Source organism: Zingiber officinale, chromosome 2B (genome assembly GCF_018446385.1).
Source record: "Zingiber officinale cultivar Zhangliang chromosome 2B, Zo_v1.1, whole genome shotgun sequence".
NCBI lineage: Eukaryota > Viridiplantae > Streptophyta > Magnoliopsida > Zingiberales > Zingiberaceae > Zingiber > Zingiber officinale.
Window position 1 is genome coordinate 104483429 of NC_055989.1, and position 24616 is coordinate 104508044.

Consider the following 24616-nt stretch of genomic DNA (forward strand, 5'->3'; position numbering starts at 1 on the left):
CGGACGGTTATTAGCCTTTGGAATAGTGACTAGTACATATATATAAGGAAAATATTTTATCTCGATTTTATCAAAATTCGAATCTCAGACCTCATGATAATAATATTTTATGTGTTAACTATTAGATCATTTTGAGGAGACATGTTTTATGAAGTTTATAATTGATCATCAAATAACTCCATGACAGAAGAAATTATGCTGTGAGAACATACCATATGCATTAAGAATTAATCGATTATTCCGTAATAAAGTCAACCGATACCGTGAAACCGCGAGACAACCTCTCATGGGGGCAAAAAGGGTTGTTATTCATTAAAAATCAACATCAAAATGTAGCTTTTTTTATAATTAATACTTGATAAAGTATGAGCCAGCCGTTGACGTGTTTTCCCAGACAACCAACGGAATTTCGCGTTCTTATCGTCAAATTAGATAATGAAATAAATAAAAATAACGTTAAAAAATAATCCACGAGAAAGACAGGTAGTCCCTTTCTGCAAAAGGACAATTTTTATTTAAAAATCAATTATTCCTCCTAATAATCGAATTGTTCTCCAATCAAGGTGGTGATCCAATCAAGTTATCAAGAGACAAAAATACATATAAAAAAAGATTTTCACAATAATTTTTAAAATCTTTATCACACTAAAAGTTAAGAATATTTATCCATATTAAAAATTCAAACTCTATCCATATTTTTTTTGTTCTAATTAAATGTTAAGTGCTATTTTATATTGGACCTTCATGTAAGTAGTTCTTGAAAGTTTAAAATTATTGAATTATTTTAGATAATTTAAAAGTATTGTTGTATATGCGAGATATTTGCTTCTACGTTATTATTTTATTTTTTTTTAAAAAAATAATAATTTTTAAAGCCTTTTAAAGATAAGTTTGAATCATAAAAATGTTTAAAGAAAATTTTAAAATTAGGAAGATTTAATATATTTCACGCATTCAAGTTTCAAATTTTTTAAAAACAGGTAGTACCTTTCTATTATATCCTTTTTCTTCTTTCCAATTAAAACTTTTTTAATGTATTAATAAATCGACAGAATTCTTTATCACTTTAAAATTAAAATTAATATACTTTTATAAATCTTTTTAATGTATCTATATCTTTAGATTTGACCGTATAAATTAAGAGTGATAATTTTTAAACTTATAAAATCTTGATAAAATTTACCATAAACTTATTATAAAATATAGGACAATAATATTCACTCACTAACACTATCAACGAGTTCTTATGATTGGTGTAAATTTATTTGATATTATCAATTTTGTTAGGAATTAGTTGGATCTAGAAAATTTTAAATAATTTTAAATTAAAATTAATATTCAAATTTTATATCTAAAGTGAAAATAATGAATTTTTGAATGAATTGGGAAAATTTTAAACATGAAAAGGTTAAAAAATGAACGTTCAAAGCAGAGAGAAGTATAGTTAAAAAGTAGTATGTGTAATGCGTAATATTGAATCTGCGGTTTTTAGTAAAATGCTGATTTTTCTTAAACAATTTCCTAACCGAATCGGTTCAAAGTTAGGCCGACCGGTCCATTTGCAATTTGCAATTTGCAATGGGGAATCGATGATCCTCCGAAGTCAGAACACCATACCCGGACGCAAGCAACTCCATCACATGGCATTCTTTTTATGGCGGCAAGACGACGGCGCAAGCAACGGGTTTTTATCACTTTCCTTGCGGCAGCGACCATTCAAAGGTGTCGCTGTTCCTCGTTTTCTTCCTTCTGAATTCTGGTTGCAAGAAACCAAACAGGTGATGAATTGCTAATTCTTTGCTTTTTAATTTTGTTTTTCGCTTAGAGAAAGTTCGCCTTTTTATTGTCAATCTTGTCTTTACTCTTCGATAGGGATCGATTTGGAGATGGAAGAGGCAAGAACAACTTACACGGTGGATGATGCGCTCTTGTCCGTTGGGTTCGGAAAATTCCAAGCCCTCATCCTGGTCTACGCCGGGATGGGTTGGGTCGCCGAGGCAATGGAAATAATGCTGCTTTCTTTCGTCGGTTCGTCGGTTCAAGAGGAGTGGAACATCACTCCGAATAAAGAGAGCCTCTTGACCAGTGTCGTCTTCGGTGGGATGATGGTCGGAGCGTATTCAGGGGGCGTGGTCTCGGATAATTACGGCAGGAGGTGTGCCGTTCTTCTGTTTGATTTTATGCCTTTTCCAGTACAATAGTAACCAGTTCATCGCAAGGTTTTAACTACATAAAACAACCTCTTTAGGATCTTTTTCTCTATTGGATGAGTAAATAATTTTCATGCGTGAAAATAACACTTTGATAAGTTCGAGATGTTTAATTGAAAAGAGTCAATCTTCAATTAGACCCAGGGATATATTAAAAAAAAAAAGGAGGTTTGATAAGAGCAAAATGATAAATTTTAAATAGTTTGAAAAATGTTTCATTCAGCAGCGACCTGTGTTAATAGATTTTTAGTTATGGATATTGTTGTGTTAGTAATTGTTGGATTTGGTGGTGGTGCAATCTGAGTGCGAGTAGAATGACGGTATAACACCACTTTGGCAAAGTCGAGGCTAGAGTTGGATTCCATCTCTTTAAGACGAATTTACCCAGCACACGGTGCTCACGGAATACGTCAATCGTCTCCCAAGACTGAACGACTTTATCTTGCTATAGCAGCACTAGAAATCACAAGACCTCCGAACCGAAGAAACTTCTCGAACTCTTCAAATGCAAGTATGGAATACAATACTTGTTTGCTTTGCTTTGAATTAGAATGAATCAAATGAGAATGTCAGAGATCTTATTTATACCAAATGAAGGAGTAGAAGAACCTGTTGGTTCAATTAGATCTCATCCATCCAACTTTAATTGCATGATCTAGATTGCATCCCTTCCCAAAAGACACAATGCCTCTTAATTTGGATGTCTTCCTTTTGAAATCAATGGTTGAGATTGAGTCATCCGAAAGGGCACTTATGCCTTCTCCTATGGATGAATCAGATTTATCAATCTTGATCCAACGATCTAGATTTAATTTCTCATTCACATCAATTTTCTAACAATCCCCCATATGAATGAAAATTAATTTATGACATGTATGTTACATCAAAGGAGAGTTCAATTGAAAGATTATTGCATCAGAAGAGGTAGCTTGTGGCTTCGTAGTAGAGTATCATCGGATTTACTAGGTTGCTTAGTGAACACGATGTCTTAAACTACTCAGCCCGAGACAATGATACCTACTAAGTAACATTTCTCACTTCTTTATAGTTCTCATTGTTTTGTCCTTTTTGACCATGGGCAACATTTTGGATTCATAAGTATTTCATTAAAGCAACACTTTTTCATACTTGTATAGGTGACTTTCTATAAAGAGTATCCTACCAGACTCTACTTTTTCAAATATAGAAGTTATTAAAAGTTTATAACTTAACCTTACTACATATCGTAGGTAGCACTTTTCCATCTTAGAAATGAGAGGGGAACTAGTTCAAATGCTCACACGAACTTTCATCGTTGTCCCATTAAACCAATATCTTGGGATTTCCAATCAACAAGGTTGGGTTACCACTATGAATGTTCTTATTTGTAGATTTTTAATCTCATTCCTCTAGATGTGAAATATATTTTATTTCTATTTAAATCTTTTGTAAACGGATCTACTAAGTTATCTTTTGATTTAACATAATCGATAGAAATAATTCCATTAGAGATCAACTGCCTAATGGTATTGTGTTGTCAACGAATATGTCGTGACTTACTATTGTACATATTATTTTGAGCCCTTGCAATTGCCGATTGATTATCACAATGTATCATCACGGCATACACTGACTTTGCCCAACATAGGATATCCTCTAAGAAGTTACTAAGCCATTCAGCTTATCTAAGGCTATAAACTCAAATTTCATACTTGATCGAACTATGCAAGTTTGTTTCGTGGACTTCCATGACACCGCTCCACCACCAATGGTATATATGTATCCACTAGTTGATTTGGAGTTTTTTCGTCAGATATCGAATTTGCAATACAATATCCTTCTAGTACCATTGGATATCTTGTATAATGTAATCCATATTCTAAAGTGTATCTTAAATATTTAAGAAACCTTATTAATGTCTTCCAATGGTCATCATTTGAATTACTTGTAAATCTACTTAATTTGTTGACTGTATAGGCAATATCCGGATGTGTACAGTTAGCGATATACATTAAATTGTTAATTATCCTAGAATATTCCAATTGGGATACAAGTTCACCATGGTTCTTAGCCAAGTGCAAGCTTAAGTCCATCGATGTTTTAATAAGGGAAAGATCATATGCATTAAATTTCCCTAGTGCTGTCTCAGTATAATGAGACTGTGAAAGGATAATTCCATCTAATGTTTTATCGATCTTAATCCTGAGTATAACGTTGCTATACCCATATCTTTCATATCAAAGTTCTTGGTCAACATCTTCTTAGTAGTTATGATTATTATCATGATTACTACCCATGATGAACATATCATCTACGTATAGATAGATGATGACAAACGAGTCAAGTGTGCCTTTGATATATATGCATTTGTTGCACTCATTTATTTTAAATCCATTTGACATCATAGTTTTGTCAAATTTCTTTTGCCACTGTTTTGGTGCTTGTTTTAGTCAATATAGTGACTTCACGAGTCTTCACACCTTATTTTTTTTATTCTGGAGCCGCAAACCCTTCAAGTTGCTCCATATATATTTCTTCCTCTAATTCATCATTTAGAAATATTGTTTTCACATCCATTTGACAATGAGTACTCGAATGGGTATAATCTTTGTTATTGGTGAATATGTATCAAAGAAGTCAAGACCTTCCTTTTGTTTGAATCTCTTTGCCACTAGTCTTGCCTTGTACTTATCAATAGTTCCATCAGTCTTATATTTCTTCTTTAGGATCCATTTATATCCTAAAGGCTTGATTCCAGGTGGAATATCCATCAATTGCCAAGTATGATTTTGTATGATGAATTTATTTCACTATTGATGACTTTTTTTCAAAAGGGAGCATCGGGACTTGATAAGACTTCGCTTATTGTCCTTGGTTCATTTTTTAACATATAAGTCATGAAATCCTGACCAAATGATTTATTATTTTGACCCTCTTACTGTGTCTTGATTCTTCATTATTTCCAAGATTTTCTTTATTCACAATTTCATAAGTTCTTTTATTTGAACTTTCTTCTTTCCTATCTTTGCAAGGAAATATATCTTCAAAAAATACAACATCCTTGATTCAATTGTTGTTCCAACATGTACATCAAGAACTGCTATATACATCAAGAACTGCTAATTTGTGCACCAAAAATTGATATGCACTATTATTATTGGCATATCCAATAAAAATGCAATCGATTGTCTTTGGTCCTATTTTGGTTTGCTTTGGCTTAGGCACTTCCACCTTAGCCAAACACCCCCACTTTCATATATTTATAAGAAGACTTATAACTAATAAGGAGTTTTATCTTACTTTTTATGAGAGATTTTAGTTAGAATATGATTTACCGATAAAATGGCTCCCCCTAACTTCTAGGGTAAGCCCAAACTTATCAATATAGCATTCATCATTTTTTTAAGAGTTTGGTTCTTACTCTCGGCAATCCCATTTGATTTAGGAGAGTAAGGAGCTGTCGTTTGATGAATAATGTCAGATTCTGCACAAAATTCATCAAATGGACCATCATATTCTCCTCCTCGATCAATTTGAATTCTTTTAATTCATTGAACAATTTGATTCTCAATTTCATTTTTATAATTTTTGAATGCTTCTAAGGCTTCATCTTTGTCTTTCAATAAATACACATAACAATATTTAGTACAATCATCAATAAAAGTAACAAAGTACTTTTTGCCTCCTTTAGTTGCACGAATTTTAAATCACATATGTCACTGTGAATTAACTCTAGAGGGGTCTTTCCACTTAATGAAAAGATAACTTTACCATTTTAGCTTCAACATATATTCCATATTTATATGTTGAATCAACATTAAATGTTGGCAATAAGGTTAAATTCACAAGTCGTCATAAAATATTATAATTTATGTGTCCAAGTCTAACATGCCATAAATTAGAGCACTCAATCAAACAAGAAAAATTATAATTTTATTGTCATTAAAGTCACGGTGTACAACCATTACATTCATTTTGAATAGATCTTTTTTCATGAATCCTCTATCTATAAATTAATAATTTTTTATCAATACATATTTATTTGACTCAAGCACTAGCCTGAAACCAGATTTGACAAGAGTCTATCTTCACACTAAATTCTTCCGGATGTCTAGAACATGAAACACATCAATTAGTGCCACTACTTTGCCTGATGTCATCTTCAGTACCATCTTGCCAAGACCAACAATGTTGGAAGTTACAGAATTACCAATGATTAGTTTTCTCCCATAATAAGGGTATAAGTTGAAAACTAGGCTTTCTCAGAGCAAGTGTGTTGTGTGGGACCAGTATCGACCCACCACACTGCCTTGGATTGTCTACCAAGTTGACTTCAAATATAATGACAATCAGGTCTAATTCTGACATGTCTATTGACACTGCCATATCATGTGTGCTTGAGTTGAACGTCAGTAGTCTTTGGCTTTGTGATTCGGTTTGCCACAGTTGTGGCATGTTCTTTGCAACTTCTTGGCCCTTCCTTGGCTCTACCTTTTACCGGGATACTTTCTCTTCTTATTAGTGTTTAGGCATTTTTGTTACTTCTGATTGCTTGCGATTGTCTTCTTCAATTTGTAATCTTACAATCAGATCCTCAAGTCTCATCTCCTTTCACTTGTGCTTTAGATAATTTTTGAATTCCCTCGATTATCGCAACAACTTGAAAGGACTCATTTATTGTCATGCCCTCGGTATGCAGATTATGTAGGATCAACTGCAATTCTTGGACTTGAGTCGTCACAATTTTGGAATCAATTATTTTGAAGTCTAAGAATTTGCCGATGATGATTTTCTTTAGTCCGACATCTTCTGTTTTATAGTTCCTTTCGAGAGATTTTCATAACTCCTTTGCAGTTGACATTGAACTATACACGTTGTATAATATGTTGTCCAAGCCATTGAGGACATAATTTCGACATAAAAAGTCATTATGTCCTCAAGCATCATATGTCACCCTCTTTCCTTTATCAGTCTCGCCTTGAGATATAGAGGGGGCATCTTCATGTGAGAACCTCACAAGGTTCAACGTGGTTAGGTAAAATATCATCTTTTATTGCCACCTCTTGAAATCAGTACCTGTAAACTTCTTCAATTTTTCGTCATGCATCGGTGGCATAGGACTTGTTGATGATTAATCCATCAAGATTGCACGGAAAAAATTCGTCTTAAAATTGTTGGATCGGGTAGTGGTGCAATCTGAGTGCGGGCAAAATGATGGTATAACACCGCTTTGGCGAAGTCGAGGCTATAGTTGGACTCTATCTCTTTAAGATGAATTTGCCCCGCACACGATGCTCACGGAATACGACAATCGTCTCTTAAGATATAACGACTTTATCTTGTGATAACAATACTGCAAATTGCAAGCCCTCCGAATCGAAGAAGCTTCTCAAACTCCCCAAATGCAAATATGGAATGCAATGCTTGCTTTGCTTTGAATTTGAATGAATGAAATGAGAATGTGAGAAATCTTATTTATACCAAATGAAGGAGTAGAAAAACCTCTTGCTTTAATTAGATTTCATCCATCCAACTTGAATTGGATGATCTAGATTGCATCCCTTCCCAGTGACACAATGCCTCTTCATTTGGATGCCTTCCTTTTGAAAGCAATGGTTGAAATTGAGTCATCCAAAAGGGCACTTATGCCTTCTCATATAGATGAATCAGATTTATCAATCTTGATCCAACGATCTAGATTTAATTTCTCATTTACATCAATTTTCCAACAATAATTCCATGTGACCCTTGGATGGTTGATGATGATGCCAATATTGTCTTCTCCAAGTACAGTTGAAGCCTGTGGTTTATCACTTTTTTCATTTATGGAGAAGATGGCCATTAAATTCACATCTGATTATTATCATCTGAATTCAAGAAGAGTTTCCTCTTCACGTCGTGTGTCAGTGGAGTAAGAGTTGTTGATGATGAATCCATCAAAATTGCACGGAAAAAATTCATCTTAAAATTGTTAGATCTAGTGGTGGTGCAATCTGAGAACGAGCAGAATGATGGTATAACTCCGCTTTGGCAAAGTTGAGGCTAGAGTTGGACTCTATCTCTTTGAGATAAATTTTCCCCGCACATGGTACTCATGGAATACGACAATCGTCTTCCAAGATACAACGACTTTATCTTGTGATAGCAGCATTGCAAATCGCAAGACCTCCGGACCGAAGAAGCTTCTCAAACTCCCCTAATGCAAGTATGGAATGCAATGCTTGCTTTGCTTTGAACTAGAATGAATGAAATGCGAATGTAAGAAATCTTATTTGTAGCAAATAAAGGAGTAGAAGAACAGATTTCATCCATCCACTTGAATTGGATGATCTAGATCGCATCCCTTCCCAAGGGATACAATGCCTCTTCATTTGGATGCCTTCCTTTTGAAAGCAATGGCTGAGATTGAGCCATCCAAAAGGGCACTTATGCCTTCTCATATGGATCCATATGAATTAGATTTATCAATCTTGATCCAACGATCTAGATTTAATTTCTCATTCACATCAATTTTTCAACAGTAATTCCATGTGACCCTTGGATGGTTGATGGTGGTGCCAATGTTGTCTTCTCCAAGTACAGTTGAAGCCTGTGGTTTATCACTTTTTTTATTTATGGAGAAGATGACCATTAAATTCATATCTGATTATTATCATCTGAATTCAGGAAGGGTTTCCTCTTCACTTCACTTGTTACTGCTGTTGCTGGCTTTCTTAGTTCATTTTCCCCCAATTACATATGCTTGATAACGTCTCGGTTTATTGTGGGAATTGGTTTGGGTGGTGCGCATGTGTTTGCTTCATGGTTTCTAGAATTCATTCCAGCTCCAAATAGAGGTACTTGGATGGCTGTATATCAAATTTCCTGGACTGTTGGCACAATTTTGGAGGCTTCACTTGCATGGGTATGAATTTTTTTTCTTCTTCTTTGACTAACAGGCTTATTTGCAAGCAAATTTAAGCTTCTACCATGCAATTTCCAAATTATGACGAATATAGAGTGCAAAAAGAAGGGAAATACTTGATTTAGTGGATGTAATATAAACCCATGCATAATGCTGAATTGCCAGACATGAATTGAGTTATGATAATTTATGGCACAAAAATTTGAAACCATATATTAGGTTAAAAAGCCTGGAAATGAACAATGTGAAACAACCATTACATATACATAAAAAAATGTAGGATATCTAAAAGAATTCTCAACATGTTAATTTGAAGCTTAGAGTTCTTATCTCCTAGAGTCTCTGATGGCAATCAAAATTTTATCATGGATATTTTATTTCTTTGATTTAAACTGTTTGGTCTTTGTATTTCAATCAAGGGAGAACATCTGTGCATTTTTTATAGCAACGTATAGTATGGTACCCCCTATCAATTCATAAATAAGTTGGAAACCAAGTGAGTTATATGTGGGTTATCGTTCTGTAGAACCATTTCATACCTGATTTATTTATCTAAATACAATGCTACGTTTTTCAGCACTGATTCCTTTCGCACATATGTGCAGTTTATAATGCCAACCCTAGGCTGGAGATGGTTACTTGCAGTCAGTTCTTTACCAGCATTTGTGTTGCTTCTGTTCTATAATATTGCTCCCGAGTCTCCAAGGTACCTCTCTATGAGAAGTAAAGCTGATGCAGTGTGTATGTTAGAAAAAATGGCAAGAATGAACAAGATGATGCTCCCTCATGGCACATTTACCTCTGATCCCAAAAGTGAATTTGACATAAATCATGATTCTTCTGAAACCACACCTTTAATCACACACCAGATCTGTGAGACATCGACCATCAGCAAGGATACTAAAACGGAAGTAGGATTGATCAGTGTGTTTTATAAGCTTTTGTCTCCCAAATTGGCCAGAACTACTCTTCTTCTGTGGATTGTTTACTTCGGGAATGCTTTTGCTTACTATGGAATTGTTCTCCTGACTTCTGAATTAACTATAAAATGTAACTGGAATGCACCACTTTTGAGTGTTTCAAAGGATAACAGCTACAGAGATATATTTGTAACTAGTTTTGCTGGTATGTATTCACAGATCTATCAGAATCATTTATTTGACAACGTTTGTTGCTAATGTTAACACTGAAAATCCTTTTTAGAGCTTCCTGGACTTCTTTTATCCGCTGCTATTGTGGACAGGATTGGCCGCAGGCCTTCTATGTTGATCTTTCTCTTCACAAATTGTTTCCTGCTAATTCCTCTGTTTTGGCATCAGAATGAATTATTAACAACGAGCTTACTGTTTGGTGCCCGTGCTTGTATCATGGGAAGCTTCAGTATCCTCTATGTATATGCTCCAGAGGTCAGTATAATTTATTCAGAATCCCACTTATGAGTTCTCATTATTTCACCTCTCATCTGAAAAAAATTCTATTCGGTTTGACCTTCCTGAAACAAGATGCCACTATGACTAAATCAGATATTTGTCTCGGGCCTTTTCATGCTCCATCTCTTGCTATTTATTGAACTATCTATCTCTTTATTGAAAAGTTCAAAGTATTATGAGAAGCACTGGTTTATATATTTACATTCTTGACACTCCCCATCAAGTGTGGGTGCTCGAAACGAACTAGACTGGCCCAGCTCCCACACACAAATTGGCTTTTGGATTAAATGTGAGCATATATATCATTAGATATTAACCTCAGTTGGATTCGAACATATAAGAAGTTAATTGGCCAATCATTTATCCCCAAAGCTTACACAGATTAACCATATTAGTGATAATGATTTATCCTAAAAGCTCAAGCCTAACGTTAGGAAATGGATCCCTCTATGCATTTACATTCTTGACAACTTCATATTTTCCTCCAATCAATGAAATTCTCACCATTGAATTGTGTGCTGCAGTTTCTTTCTTATTGCTTGTTTTTTGGGATCTTAATATCAACTACTTCAGCTAAAACCGGGCTTTCCAGTTTGGTGATTAGGCTTGTAGTAGAGCTAGATACCCTGTTGCTATTGTTTGAGGACACTTTGCTAAACTTTGGAGGAAAGTCGCTCCACACAGCGCTCACCGATAATCGCTCCAAAATCTTCATCAGTGAACTTCCTTATTTCAGTTCTATTTCATATTCCTTTTCCTTATACTAAATTAGCAGATGGAACAACATCTTGTAGATGAAAAGTTGGCATATTTCAACTATTCTTTTGATCTTTATCGATGCAGGTATACCCGACCTCACTACGCACAACGGGTGTTGGAGTCGCAAACGCAATTAGCAGAATAGGGGCCATGATCTGCCCACTGGTAGCGGTTGGATTGGTGAAAGGCTGCTATCAGATTGCAGCAATTTCATTGTTTGAGATCGTTATATTCCTTACAGGGTTGGCAATTATGTTCTTCCCGTTGGAGACCAAGGGCCGTCGACTAACTGACACTCTATAAGCACTAGTGTAAGTTCGATATAAAATGCCATGAACATGGTTGCACTTGGGCAATTTCTGAAGCTGCTCTGTTTCAGTGGGTAGTCCTCGCTATTTATCATTTTGTGTTGTATGTACCGTCCTATTTACTCCTCCGTGTTGGTCCTGGGACGGATTGGCGGACACGCTGGGGACGAGCGTATTCGTCTTTTGCCACCAATGTACAGTCCTATTTATCATAATTGCAACCGTCTCTAATTAATCGATCCAATGCTTTAATGTAGATGATTATGAATATGCAGTAAAATAATTTGAAATTTGTTGTTATGAGCCAGAAAGAACTGTACTTGGTTTAATATGGAAGTTGGATTTATTTAAGTTAATTAACCACAAAATCTCTCATCTGTTAGAACATTGGAATCATGATGGATGAGGTTCTTCTTATTCCAATCAGAAGAACATTGAGATGTCAGATATTATCTACTTTGGCTCTAATGGTTGACAGTAGCTACGATTAACTGTTATAACTTGAAGTAGCTACGATTAATTGTAGTAACTTGTAATATAAAAATTTGATTATTTTATTTTAATCAAAATTACTGTACACAAAATACTATTATATGAAAATGCTTTTAACGACTTGACCAAAATTATTTAAACTCTATCAAAAGTTTTTAAATTAGTCAAAATTATTTTAAAATAATTATGAAAAATATAATTATGGTTAAATTTTGAATCATAAAGTTAGAAATCTTACTTAAATTGTAAATTCTGAATATTATTATATTAAAATATTATTTACTAACTCAGTTAAAATTATTAAAATTTTATCAAAAATTATTTGAAATCGTACAATTATAAGTAAACTTTAAATATTAAATTATAAAAAATTGAAATTTAAAATTTAAATTATGAACACTATTATATAAAAATATTCCTTATTAACTTAGTAAAAAAAATTTATTTAATCAAAATTATTTTAAATTGAATAAAAGTACTTAAAACAATATTAAAACTGCTAAATATAGCTGTTACATAGTTTAAAAGCTACTTAAGCCGCTGCTCCGTATCTATTATAAATTACATAGTCAATGTCCGAAAGTAAGAATAGTCTACACTCAAGAAAAGTGAGATACTCTTTTAATTTTTTTTTAAAAAATATTCATACGACGATTCGATAAATTGCAACTACCATTTTCATTTTTTTTTTCCTCAAAAATTTGAATTGAGAGGTTAGTAAAATCAACAAGCTTACGTCAAGCTGTCGCCACTTCTCAAAACCCCCAAATCCTTTTACTACCCATCGGTGAAAAACCCTATCTCTTATCCATTTCGGCGACCGAGCACTTGCGGCGCAGTAATGGAGCAGCCTCCGATCCCTACCGCGTCATCTGTCGCCGACGCCGCCGGAGACAAGGGCATCCCCAAGCCAAGGAAGCGCTCGCTCTCCCCCGAGGAGATTCTCGCGCACTACGAGTCTCAGGGCTTGAATTCCCGCGAGGCCGCTCTCCAGGCCGTCGGCGATCTCCAGGCCCTCCTCTACAGTGCCCTCCCCTCCTCACGCGGCAGAAAGAGTGACCGCCTCACCGCCGACTCCCTCCGCAAGGTCGACAACGCCAACGCTCGCCTCGCCATCCTGGACGCCAAGCTCGACTCCAAGCCCGACATCGGCCAGTCCTTCGCAATAGGACTCGCCTCCGGCGCACTCCTCCGCGGCGCCGACTCCGTCCTTCCGCACGTCATCGGCAGCATCCGCAGCATCTGGAACTCCGTTGGCGCCGCTACCAAAAGCTCCTCCTCTGCGCCTTAGCTTACAGCGTCCTACCATCTTGATCGCTTGAATGCTTAGACAAGTAAGTAGGCTTGTGAAATTCCTCTCCGGAATCGTTCTGATTACAGTTCCTTTGCGTTGTTGCCAGTAGGAACAAGATTTGCACAAGATTCACATCAGTTACTGTCATTACATGTTCAGATTCAAGCAATCTTAATCTAGTGAGATTTTCTTCCTTTTCTTTTCAATGACCAAATCAATGCTTACTGATCTTGTCTCTTAGGGCGTGTTTGGTTCAGGGTTATCGCTGATAACCTTAGTTGGTTATCAACGATAATATTGTTTGGTTTAAGTAATTGATGATTCCTGGTAATGCAACATTCCCGCCACATCAGCAATTAGGGAATAGAATTAGGAATCGAAAAACCTTGGAAACCTTAGGGGGCGTTTGGTACACGCGTTTTTCATTTTCATTTTCTGGAAAACGCGCGTTTTCTGAAAAACGGTGTTTGGTTTGCGTTTTCCGCGCGCGTTTTCTAAAAAATTGGCTAGCGTTTTCTAGAAAAACAGAGAATGACAAAAAGTCGTTTTCTGTTTTCTAGAAAACGCGCGTTTTCGAGAAAATGAAAATGAAAACGGTGCAAACCAAACGCACCCTTAGGTTTTCTACGATTCCAAGGTTATCAATATTTTTTTCCAAAATTGTCCGAAGAGGAAAGCTTTGTTTCCACACACTGACGGAAAGCTTGTCGTCGACTCCTCCTCCTCCTCTTCCCCTGTTTCTATTACGCTATAAATCCAGAACAGGGTCGTTTCGTCGGCAACAAGATCGTTGTCTTCGACCATTTCATCCCGAGGTTGCAGTTTTGGATCGATTGATAGCTTCCTGTGCTCATGCCTGGGTTTAGAAGAAGCCGGTTGGCATGGCAAGCTACGTCGAGGATACCAAGCTACGCCTTGGTTTGCCGGGATCCGATGCGCTGGCTACAAGGGGTAGCAAAAGGTCGCTGCCGGAGGATGACGCTGCGGGCCAAGTAAGTTTTGGTCATTGAGATAAAGAAAAATGCGAACTTTGTGCGTATTTCGATGGGTTGCTGACGAGTAGGTGTTTGGTGAAATTCTAGGGCTCAAGTGGTTGGTTGGCTGCCGATCCGAATGTACAGGAAGAACAGCTTCCAGGCGATGAAGGTGGAGTCGGAGGCTTCTGGGTTGTTCGTGAAGGTTAGCATGGATGGAGCTCCTTACTTGAGGAATATTGATCTCAAGGTTTACAAAGGGTAAAAGGAACTCAGGGAGGGCTTGGACGACATGTTCAATTGCTTCTCTCAAGGTGAAGAAGCATGATCTAACAGCTGTTTCCCTAAAAATATGTTCTTTTTTGTGTTTTACCACAAATTAGTAATAAAAATTTCTGTTCTTCTATTATTCAGGAGAATTGTCAAGAAAAGAAGGGTGCAATGGATCTGAATTCGCCATAACCGTCGAAGAGGAGATGAGCAGGGATGTCGATCGCGTCATCACTATGCCTTCTCTCCCCTCCGAGCTCTGTACCTGTTCGTTCTTCGTGGAGATGGCGCACCAGCGGCTTGCAGAGGAGGCGGCGCCGGTGCCGGTTGCTTGCGGAGGAGGTGGCGCTGGCGGCTTGCGGAGGAGGCGACACTGGTTGCTTGCGGAGGGACCACGCGAGCTTCAGTCCCCGCTCCGTAGCGAGATCGTGGCCGCCTGCGACGCCTGTGGAGAACGTAGGTGCGGTGTTGGCGATGGTCGCAGTCCAGCCGATGAATGCGCGTGCGAATGAGGAAGAGACTCGTGATTGGAGTTCGGAAACAACGACAGGGAAGAAGAGAAGTCACGGGAGAGAAGAGATAAAAAAGGTTTTCATTCAATTAAATTAATTCAAAAAGTTAAAGGGTAAATTAGTAAATGTAAAACTAAGTAATTGTATAATCTTAGTTGAATCAAACATCTAATAAGTTATGTTGTATTCCCCATAACCTTTGTTATGTGATTATCTGGTAATCATATAACCAAGGTTATAGATGATGACTTGAACCAAACGCACCCTTAATGCGGTGGAGATGAGGCGCTAGGTTGGTGACAACGCAAAGTTGACTTGCAAAAGATCTCGAACAGGAGAAAATGTTGTTCTTTTGAGAGCATGAAACAAAACGAAATCAAAGCGATAATCACTTACAGTGATCTCCCGAAAAATCGCCGAAGAACCGTTGGAGAAGTCGTTGCTGTTGTCGCTGAGAAGATCACCACTCGAAACCTCCTCGAACTTTTCCACGAACCAAATCCTAGCCTCTAGACGTTCTCTAGCGCTCTCTGATCACCTCACAACTTCGCTTGCCCCTCTTTGATCACCTTCGCATCACCTGCTATTATCTCCTTTCTCATTGCTTCAATGCTCCTTTTATAGGAAGGTCGAGGAAGATGAAGGGGAAAGGACGCCCCTTTGTCTCCTTGGCGTTTGCAGCAACGAGATGTTTGCAACAACGAAAGAGACGACTCCCTTCGTCTCCTGTAACGTCCAACATCTCCCACTCGTCCAAGTCAAACCATAAGGTTATATGGTCACATAGACTACAAGGTGATCATGTCACGAAGACCAGAGCAAAATTAGTCACCAAGACCAAATAAGTCACGTAGACTTTATGAGGATCAAGTCACGAACACCAGAGCAAAATTAATTAGTCACAAAGACCAAATAAGAACATCCATTCCATATATTAGGGAAAATGGTTCATGCGACAACAAGCACATTGAACATTCAACTGTTAAGAAGATTGTCACACCTTACTTAGCTGTTTCATAGAACGAATCAGAGACATAAATGACTTGTCTTTATCTCAGATTAAATTATTTACATCATTATGAACATCTCTAATTCCTTATATTGACTATATGTCAAGAGCATATTCTATATCTCCAATCAAATAAATTATTCGCAATTACATTTTATGTACTGAACTAAAAATGTAACTGGTACTAGTGAATAAATATCAAGATGTAAATCAATCTTAATTTTCCTTTTTAGCTAGAATCTATTCATTATAATCAGTCGCTTTTCTAGTTATGCTCCATAGATCGAATCATCCATAGCCAATAGGAAACATGCTAAAGTAGCATACACTAATCAAAATTTCAAGTAGACAGTTAAATAGTCACTTAGGGTAAGATTAAGATTAACTTATAATCTCAAGGGTCTCACATAGTAGAGAAGCAGTGATCCATTCTCCTACTACTCTTCTTGTCGCTATAGCACATGTGGTATGAATCACATGCTACGATATTATTCTCTTTACTAAAAAGAGCACATGTTTTTTTTCAAATTTAACATCGTACAGATTTCGATCTAGACATACCTAATGTCTAATCCTGAATTCAACATATGAATTCTCATCTGACCTTTAAGCAGATTCAGTAAATGGTGGGTGCATTTACTCCAATCATTACACAAATGATCTCATCTTGACACAATTATCAATACGACCTTAACTTATGGGTATGTCTCTATTCATAGCTACATAAGCTATCCCATAAGCAACGGTCTTACGTCTATTCGTACTTAACAAATAGAGATGATTGTCCATGTGAGTGGACCAAATCTCAATCTGCCAATATGCTTACATTTAGACTATATAAATTATGACATATCACACAATCAGATCATGATATCTGTTTGTTATTACAATATTGTTACATTCTTCGAAGTTTCAAAGACATTATATGTTCTTTAACTCTCTAGTTATTAGCTTAGTAAAAGGATTTGCAAGTATAGCACGTGTAGAGACATACTCAAAAAATACTTTTATTTTAGCTGCAATATCTCTCACAAAGTTATATTTTATAGCTATATGTTTGCCTTTGCTGTGATATTTGGGATCCTTGAAAAAACTATTGTAGCTGGACTGTCACAGTAGATAGTTACTGGACTCTCACAGTTCTCAGCAATCTTCAGATGCTTCAAGAACCTTCTTAACCAGATTGTCGACAAGGTTACACAAGCCTGCTTCTTCTGTTCCATGAGATGACGCCACCATTCAGCAAGAAGACATAGTCAAATGTGAATTTTCTGTCATCAAGGTTCCTGCCCAATCTGCATCTGTGTATTCACTTAGGCTCATTTTTTTATCTTTAGAAGCAGAGACAATAATCCGTTGTTCCTTTGAAATATTTGAATCTTCTCTTCATCGCTTTCCAGTGTCTCGATCCTGGGTTTGACTGGAAACGACTAACTAAGCCAACAACATAGCTTATATCAAGACGAGTACACAACATAGTGTACATCAAACTACCAATAGCATTGACATATAATTTCTTCTTCATTTCGGCTATTTCCTCAGGAGTCTTAGGATACATACTTTTACTCAAAACAGTACCTTTCACTATAGGCGTCTGTTCAATGTTGCAATCTGACATATTGAAGTGTTGTAGCATCTTAGTGATATAAGTTTTTTGAGACAAACCCAAAAGCCTTTTTGATCGGTCTCTAACGATCTTCACTTCTAAGATGTACTCTACGTCTCCCATATCTATTATGTTAAATTGTGATGAAAGTCAACTTTTGACTTCTATCACACACTTTATGTAGCTTCCAGTTATTAGCATATCATCAGCATATAATGATAAAATGACAAACTTTCCTTTCTCATTTCTTTGGTAAATACAATGATCCTCATTGACCATTTCGAAATCATAAGACAATATTACTTCATTAAATCTTATGTTCCATTGTCTTGACGCTTGTTTTAGCCCATATATAAACTTCCGAAGTCTACATGCTCTTTTGTCTTGGCCTTCAGCCACATAACCTTCTGGTTGTACCATATAGATTTCTTCGTCAAGATTACCATTAAGGAAAGTCATTTCTACATCCATCTGATGTAATTTCATGTCATATTGTGCTACTATAGCTAGGATGACACGTATTGACACAAACTTCACAACTGGGGAGAATGTCTTTTCAAAGTCAATACCCACCATTTGGGTATATCCTTTTTTAACTAATCGAGATTTGTATCGATTAATCGATCCATCTGCTTGCCTCTTTACTTTGAGAATCCATTTATTCCCAATAGCCCTTCGACCCGGAGGAAGATCGACTAAATCTCAAACTTGATTCTTTCTCATTGACTCCATTTCTTCATCCATTATAATTTTTCATTTTTTTCTAACTGAGCTTCTCAAAGCTTCCTCAACTGTTCGAGGTTCCTCAACGTCAACTGGGAGAACCATCAATGTCTTATTCTCAATATCAAACCTTCTCCGAGGAATAATCTGACGACTACTTCTTCGAAGGTTAGACTGTTGAAAACTTACTCATTCAGTGACAAATTACTCTCACTCGGTTGACTAGATTCAAACATCTCCTGATCTGTTGATAAAGGAACATTATTCTCCTCCTCTATCTCATATAGAGGAATTGTCTTATCAACTTCACCTCATGTTGGGAACTCAGTTTCAAGAAAAGTAGCATCTCTTAACTCTATTTCAGAGATGGTTCCATCTTGTCACTCACCAATAAAAACATAACCCTTAAAAGTCTCAGAGTACCTTATAAAGATACACTTCTTACCTCTGGGTCATAATTTTCCATGTTCGTGAGTCTTATCATGAACGTAGGCAGCTGCCCCCCAAGGTCTTAGATTACTTAAATCCGACTTTCTGTCTGCCCAACGTTCATGTGAGATAGATGAAACTGATTTTGAAGGCACTTTGTTAAGTATATAAGCCGCAATTAATAATGCATCTCCCCAATAGGAGATTGACAAATTAGCCCACGCCATCATAGACCTAACCATTTCAAGAATAGTTCTATTTCTTCTTTCAGCAACCCCATTTTACTGTGGAGTTCTAGGGATAATTAGCTGTCTAATAATCCCTTTCTCATTACACATTGTCTTGAACTGATCAGACAAATATTCACCTCCACGGTCAGTGCGCAAGGTTTTAACCTTACGTTCCAATTGATTCTCAACTTCGTTCAAGTAACGAATAAAGCAATCCAATGCTTCAGATTTGTGAGAAATCAAATACACATGACCAAAACGTGTGAAGTCATCAATAAATGTAATGAAATAAGAACTCTCATTTCTAGCCTTCATATTCATTGGACCACAAATATCCGAATGAATTAATTATAATGGTGATTCAGCTCTAATAGCCTTACCAAATGATTTTCTAGTCGTCTGGAAGACAATGCTCATATATAGACATGTTAATCTTAGCATGAGTGCTTAAAAGACCCTCCTTAGCTAATCTATTAATTCATTCTTGTCCTATATGTCCTAGCTTAGCATGCCAAATTTCATCATTAACATCAACATTACTAGTAAGAGCAATGTTTAAAAAATAACCATCATTATTATTTGGTTCTACATCAAGAACCATAAAACCATTTGTTACATAACCATACCCAATTAACACAGAGTTAATTCGAAGTTCCATACAACGGCTATAAAAATTTACATTGTAACATAAATCAAGAAGACAAATGACAGAAACTAGATTCCGTCGAATCTCAGGAGCATACAGGACATCATGTAGAAACAAGGTACGCTCACCACGTAGGTTGAGCTTGCAAGTGTCAATTCCTTTGACTTCAATTCTTGCATTGTTTCCTACATATATTCATTTGTTGTCAGTTGGTACCCGACGGTATTCCACATATGTAGCTCGATCACGTGCTACGTGGTTCGTTGCTCTGAATCTACAATCTACAAAGGATACGAATCAGCTAATAACACTGTACTTGCAACAAATTGCTCGTGGAAAGAAGACAATAATGGATCTACCTTTTTAGGCTCAGTACAATCCCGAGCAAAATGACCCTTTTTACCACAGTTGAAGCAGGTCAACTTGCTTATAGGTCTTTGTCCATATCTCTTTCCTTTCTTCTTGATTTGGTTTTTAACATCAACAACATTAGCCTCCTTTCCTTTCTTAAACAATCTTTTCTTATTATCGGAACTAGAACCTTCAGCTACAAAAATTTGATCAGAAATCCTTGCGGATTCAATCCTCTCCGTCTCAAGTTTAACATGGCGTGAGACATTGGTGAAAGTCTTGATACTCTCACTGTGGGTCAGATTCTGTTTCATCGTTTCCCAAGAATCAGGAAGGGAACGGATAACTGCTTGAACCTGTTGTTCATTGGTCAACGCATGACCATCAGTCTTAAGCTCTCGAATCATGTTACCCATCTCCTTGAGATGTTGGGTCATGGTAACATTCGAGCACTTTTTACAACTATCAAACTTGATAGTTAACTGACGGAGCTTACTTAGACTTACTCCACTGTACTTCTCTCTAAGGGCTGCCCAGACAGCATGAGCAGATGGTAATGACTCATACTCAAATACCAGGTCATCCACCATTGAACTAATGAATATTCCCTTAACAATGGAGTCCTTCCTTTTCCATGCCTTATAGGCATCAAGGTCACGTCTATGCTGTGTTGTAGAACCATCAGCCAGTTCCTCCATGAATTGATTTACAGCCTCTAGAACTTCTTGTTCCTCAAGAACGTATTGAATCTTGAGGTGTCAGATTTTGTAGTTATCCCCATATAATTTCTCACCCTTATTGTGTTCAGCTATGATGTTTTTAGTTGTCATGATCTACATAAATAAACACATTATTTATTATTTCAGTATAATTCATATATGTGCAATTATTCATTGACTCAATGTAAATTAGAAATAGTTTACAAAATCAAGTGATAATATTGTTTCCACTCATCATTTGTATGTTCTAATCTAATCAACATTGATCAATCATATTACACATATCTAACTAATGAACGAATCATTATTAAAATGAACTAATTATTTTTCATATGAACTAATTATATGGATATATGAACTAATCATATCATGAAATAAATTAATCATTTCTAAGTTTGTTAACATATAACATAACTTTTAATATATATAATTCCGTTCGTACATAACGACAAAAATTATTACATGACTTAAAAACTAGATGAGCTAACACTATTCGTACATAACGACAGTAAACAGAACACTAATAAACTAGATAGGCAACACTGCTCCCACTAGGACAAACACTAGTGCAGCAGCCAACATTATCCTTATTAATCTGAACTCATTTGGGATAATCTCAGATGGGGCAGCTTCAGGATTCTCCATCAGATCCATTTCTGGATCTTCCTTGAATATTTTCTGGTCATCTTCAGACTCTTCAGGCTCTTCTTCACCCATCTGGTGAAGCAGTTCCCCACACAGTTCTGAATATGTGACGCGCCCTTCATGATGCCCCCATACATAGTCTGCTATTACCCTAGGATATTCTGGCAATGATTGCATTAATGCCCAGATCTTATAACTGTCCAGGACTGGAAACTCTTCTTGCTCAAGTTTCCAAAATAGTCTATCAAGCCGTCTAACATGTCCGTCGACTCCATAAGCAGACTTATAGTCTATCTCCTGAATCTCCTCTCGAAGCTGGTTTCGTCGCACTTCGCGATAAGTCAATGTGGTAATAGTCTGTGCCATCTAAAAAATTGAATTTAAATAAGTCAGTACAAAACCGACTAACCAGTATAAAACCAGTTTATTCAATTTATACAGGTATAAACAATCATTATAAATCAAGAAAAATACATCTTCTCAATTTTCAGGAGTTTAAGTCGACTGACCTATTGGACCGATCAATCATGAGTCCGGATCTTAAGCTTAATCTATTATCCTCATTAGAACTAATCTAATTGGACAGAGATTTCTGACCTATGTTTTGTTATCGTTTAAGCTCATTTGAGTCAATCTTAGACTTATTGATCAAATTTAGGTCCGTTTGATTCATCCAAGTCTGACCCATTAGAACAAATCTAATCTTTTTGATCAAATATGATACAACAGAACTAATCTGACCATATTTGATCAGCCCAACTTCTGTAATTAAGATCACCCCAATTAATTCAATAATAAATCGAACTGGTTAAACTAACAAATAATTTGAACCAGATCTAGGTATCATTGAATCAAACTGGTTTGCTTAAATCAATTAATAATTTAAACCAGACCTGAGTTTGATCGGACATGTTGGTATGATTCAATTTTCAGTAAATTGAACCATAAATTAATTAAATATTTATTTATTAATTAATAATACATTTCCTTATGTATTTAATTAATTAATAAATATATTTAATTAAAATTTAAACATCACTGTATATTAGAGAGAAAAAAATATGCATGTACTGTCAGGGGCGGATCCAGAGGGGGGGCGGTATCGGTGGTCGCCCCCCTTATCGACGGTGCAACCCCTAGTATTATGGGATTCCACTAGTAGAGATAGAGGATACCGCCCCTTGTTCCGCGTAAATCGCCCCTCTATGCTTGAATTTCTGGATCCGCCACTGTGTACTGTGTTTCATTATTAAAAAAACTACTGTTCATATTTTTTTTTTTACTCTTGAATCGATTCATGAATCGATTCAAGTGCACGTGTTTTTTATTTATTTACTATGCTTCGTCAAAACGATATTGTTCATCCTTTTTTCTCTTCAATCGATTCAAGAATCGATTAAACTACTGTGCGCGATTTTGAATCGATTGAAACGAAAATTTTCAATCGATTGAATTGAATTGAATCAATTGATTAATCGATTCAATTGATGAATAGTGCTCACTGTTTATCTTCTTCTTCGCGACATAAGAAGAAAAAATGCGAGCTTTTCCGCGTTAATTTTCTCTGATACCATTGTAGGTTCTTTTGAGAGCATGAAACAAAACGAAATCAAAGCGATAATCACTCACAGTGATCTCCCGAAGAAATCGCCGAAGAACCATCGGAGAAGTCGCTGTTGCTGTCGCCGAGAAGATCACCACTCGGAACCTCCTCTGGACGTTCTCTAGCGCTCTCTGATCACCTCACAACTTCGCTTGCCCCTCTTTGATCACCTTCGCATCACCTACTATTATCTCCTTTCTCATTGCTTGGATGCTCCTTTTATAGGAAGGTCGAGGAAGACGAAGGGAAAGGACAAACCTTCGTCTCCTTGGCGTTTGCAGCAACGAGACGTTTGTAGCAACGAAAGTGACGACCTCCTTCGTCTCCTATAACACTCAACAGAAAAGGTTACAAACTGGAGGGAAAAGGGGCTCCGAGTACCTTCTTCCTTTCTGCGCACATGAAAGAGAGATCTAATAAATTGTTGGAGCGAGAATTAATGAAGAGGTTCCTGAGGCAGACTTTCTAGCACACAAGTCAGTAAGGTGGTCGATTGAAAAAATGGAGAAAACTCACAGTAAAATATGAGTGCATGATTTAAAGTTGGTTTTGAATGTATTATGTATCTCACCAACGGAGTCTCTTTTTATATCACCTTTCGTAACCTCCGTAATAGTAAGGTGATAAGGAATATTGGCCGTTAGAAAATGTCGGATAATGGAAGTTGTACTGTCTGGAAGGTGTGCAGTAAACCTATGAGGAATCTTCCATTAATAGTGGCTGAACCGTCTTTTATAACTTACGCTATTAATGAGGCGGTTGGCAGAATATACCGCCAAATGTGTTAGTTGATTGAAGGGGTAGAGTAACCTTCGAGAAAGGTTCCACTGAATGAGTATATTGTAACAGAAAAATATTCTATGACAAATAATCATTACTCTCTGACATTGCTGTCTCCTGAAAAAAACTTGACCGACTTTATTTCCGGCAAGCTGTATGATAAGGGATTTATACTCTTATAGAACGGGGGGTGATGCATTATAAGTCCGACTGTCCATGGGGCCAATTATCTTTATATTGAGAGATGTATTATAAGACTAATAAAATTGGATCTGTAAGTTGAAAGTAATATTGCAAAAGTGGCGGATTGGACTCCATATGCTCGACCGAATGAGTTTATTCTGACCGACATTGTAACCGACCAGCTTGTGTAGGAGATAGGGACGTTGAGCCCTGTAAATCCGACCAGCTTTATGATTGATCAATTGTTTGAAGGAGGACTGACATATAAGTAGTACACTGATGTCCATAGGTTTATCCAACTATATATTAAGGGAATATGCTGTAGCAATGGGGAGCTATATCCCATATGCTCGATCGACTTTGGGGTCGTTTGAGTTTAGTCTGTATATCTTGGTATTGAACAAAGATATAGGTTTATTAAGCCTGCCCGACTCTTGGGCCATTCGACTATATATTAAGAGAGCAAATACTAAACTTAGATATGCTTGGCTTGCCTTTTAGCCGGACGGCTATATAACATAGTAATGTAGTGCGAGTCATAATTTCTTTGTGTCAATCGA

At 36.6% G+C, this 24616-nt stretch overlaps 3 protein-coding genes across 6 annotated transcripts; all 3 read left to right on the forward strand.

The window, feature by feature from the left end:
* The first annotated feature begins 1621 nt into the window (after positions 1–1621).
* LOC122046625 (organic cation/carnitine transporter 7-like) lies at positions 1622–11834 on the forward strand. Of its 4 annotated transcripts, XR_006130330.1 has the most exons (7): positions 1622–1778; positions 1873–2155; positions 8856–9093; positions 9699–10218; positions 10297–10499; positions 11116–11240; positions 11367–11509. XR_006130330.1 is itself a non-coding variant. In XM_042607407.1 (6 exons), exons 2-6 carry the CDS (start codon positions 1887–1889, stop codon positions 11583–11585), a joined length of 1449 nt encoding a protein of 482 aa, XP_042463341.1. In that variant the 5' UTR covers positions 1622–1778; positions 1873–1886; the 3' UTR covers positions 11586–11834. The 4 variants fall into 4 exon arrangements, 3 of the variants coding, with proteins under 3 accessions (XP_042463341.1, XP_042463342.1, XP_042463343.1); XM_042607407.1 differs by lacking the exon at positions 11116–11240 and having other exon boundaries at positions 11367–11834; XM_042607408.1 differs by having other exon boundaries at positions 11116–11510.
* Positions 11835–12853: 1019 nt separating this feature from the next.
* LOC122046626 lies at positions 12854–13602 on the forward strand. Its single transcript, XM_042607410.1, has 2 exons — positions 12854–13416; positions 13486–13602. Exon 1 carries the CDS (start codon positions 12924–12926, stop codon positions 13371–13373), a length of 450 nt encoding a protein of 149 aa, XP_042463344.1. The 5' UTR covers positions 12854–12923; the 3' UTR covers positions 13374–13416; positions 13486–13602.
* A 311-nt stretch (positions 13603–13913) lies between these two features.
* Positions 13914–15307, forward strand: LOC122046627. The gene is made up of 3 exons (XM_042607411.1): positions 13914–14368; positions 14459–14664; positions 14765–15307. The coding sequence occupies exons 2-3, from the start codon at positions 14643–14645 to the stop codon at positions 15130–15132; spliced, it is 390 nt and encodes a 129-aa protein (XP_042463345.1). The 5' UTR covers positions 13914–14368; positions 14459–14642; the 3' UTR covers positions 15133–15307.
* Positions 15308–24616: the final 9309 nt, after the last annotated feature.

Excerpts from the sequence above, each read along its gene's own strand:
- LOC122046625 (XM_042607407.1), top strand. The coding sequence starts at position 1,887 with ATGGAAGAGGCAAGAACAACTTACACGGTGGATGATGCGCTCTTGTCC. Across the intron at positions 9,094-9,698 it reads TGGAGGCTTCACTTGCATGG|TTTATAATGCCAACCCTAGG; the intron begins GTATGAATTTTT and ends ACATATGTGCAG. Across the intron at positions 10,219-10,296 it reads ATTTGTAACTAGTTTTGCTG|AGCTTCCTGGACTTCTTTTA; the intron begins GTATGTATTCAC and ends AATCCTTTTTAG.
- LOC122046626 (XM_042607410.1), top strand. The coding sequence starts at position 12,924 with ATGGAGCAGCCTCCGATCCCTACCGCGTCATCTGTCGCCGACGCCGCC.
- LOC122046627 (XM_042607411.1), top strand. The coding sequence starts at position 14,643 with ATGTTCAATTGCTTCTCTCAAG. Across the intron at positions 14,665-14,764 it reads GTTCAATTGCTTCTCTCAAG|GAGAATTGTCAAGAAAAGAA; the intron begins GTGAAGAAGCAT and ends TCTATTATTCAG.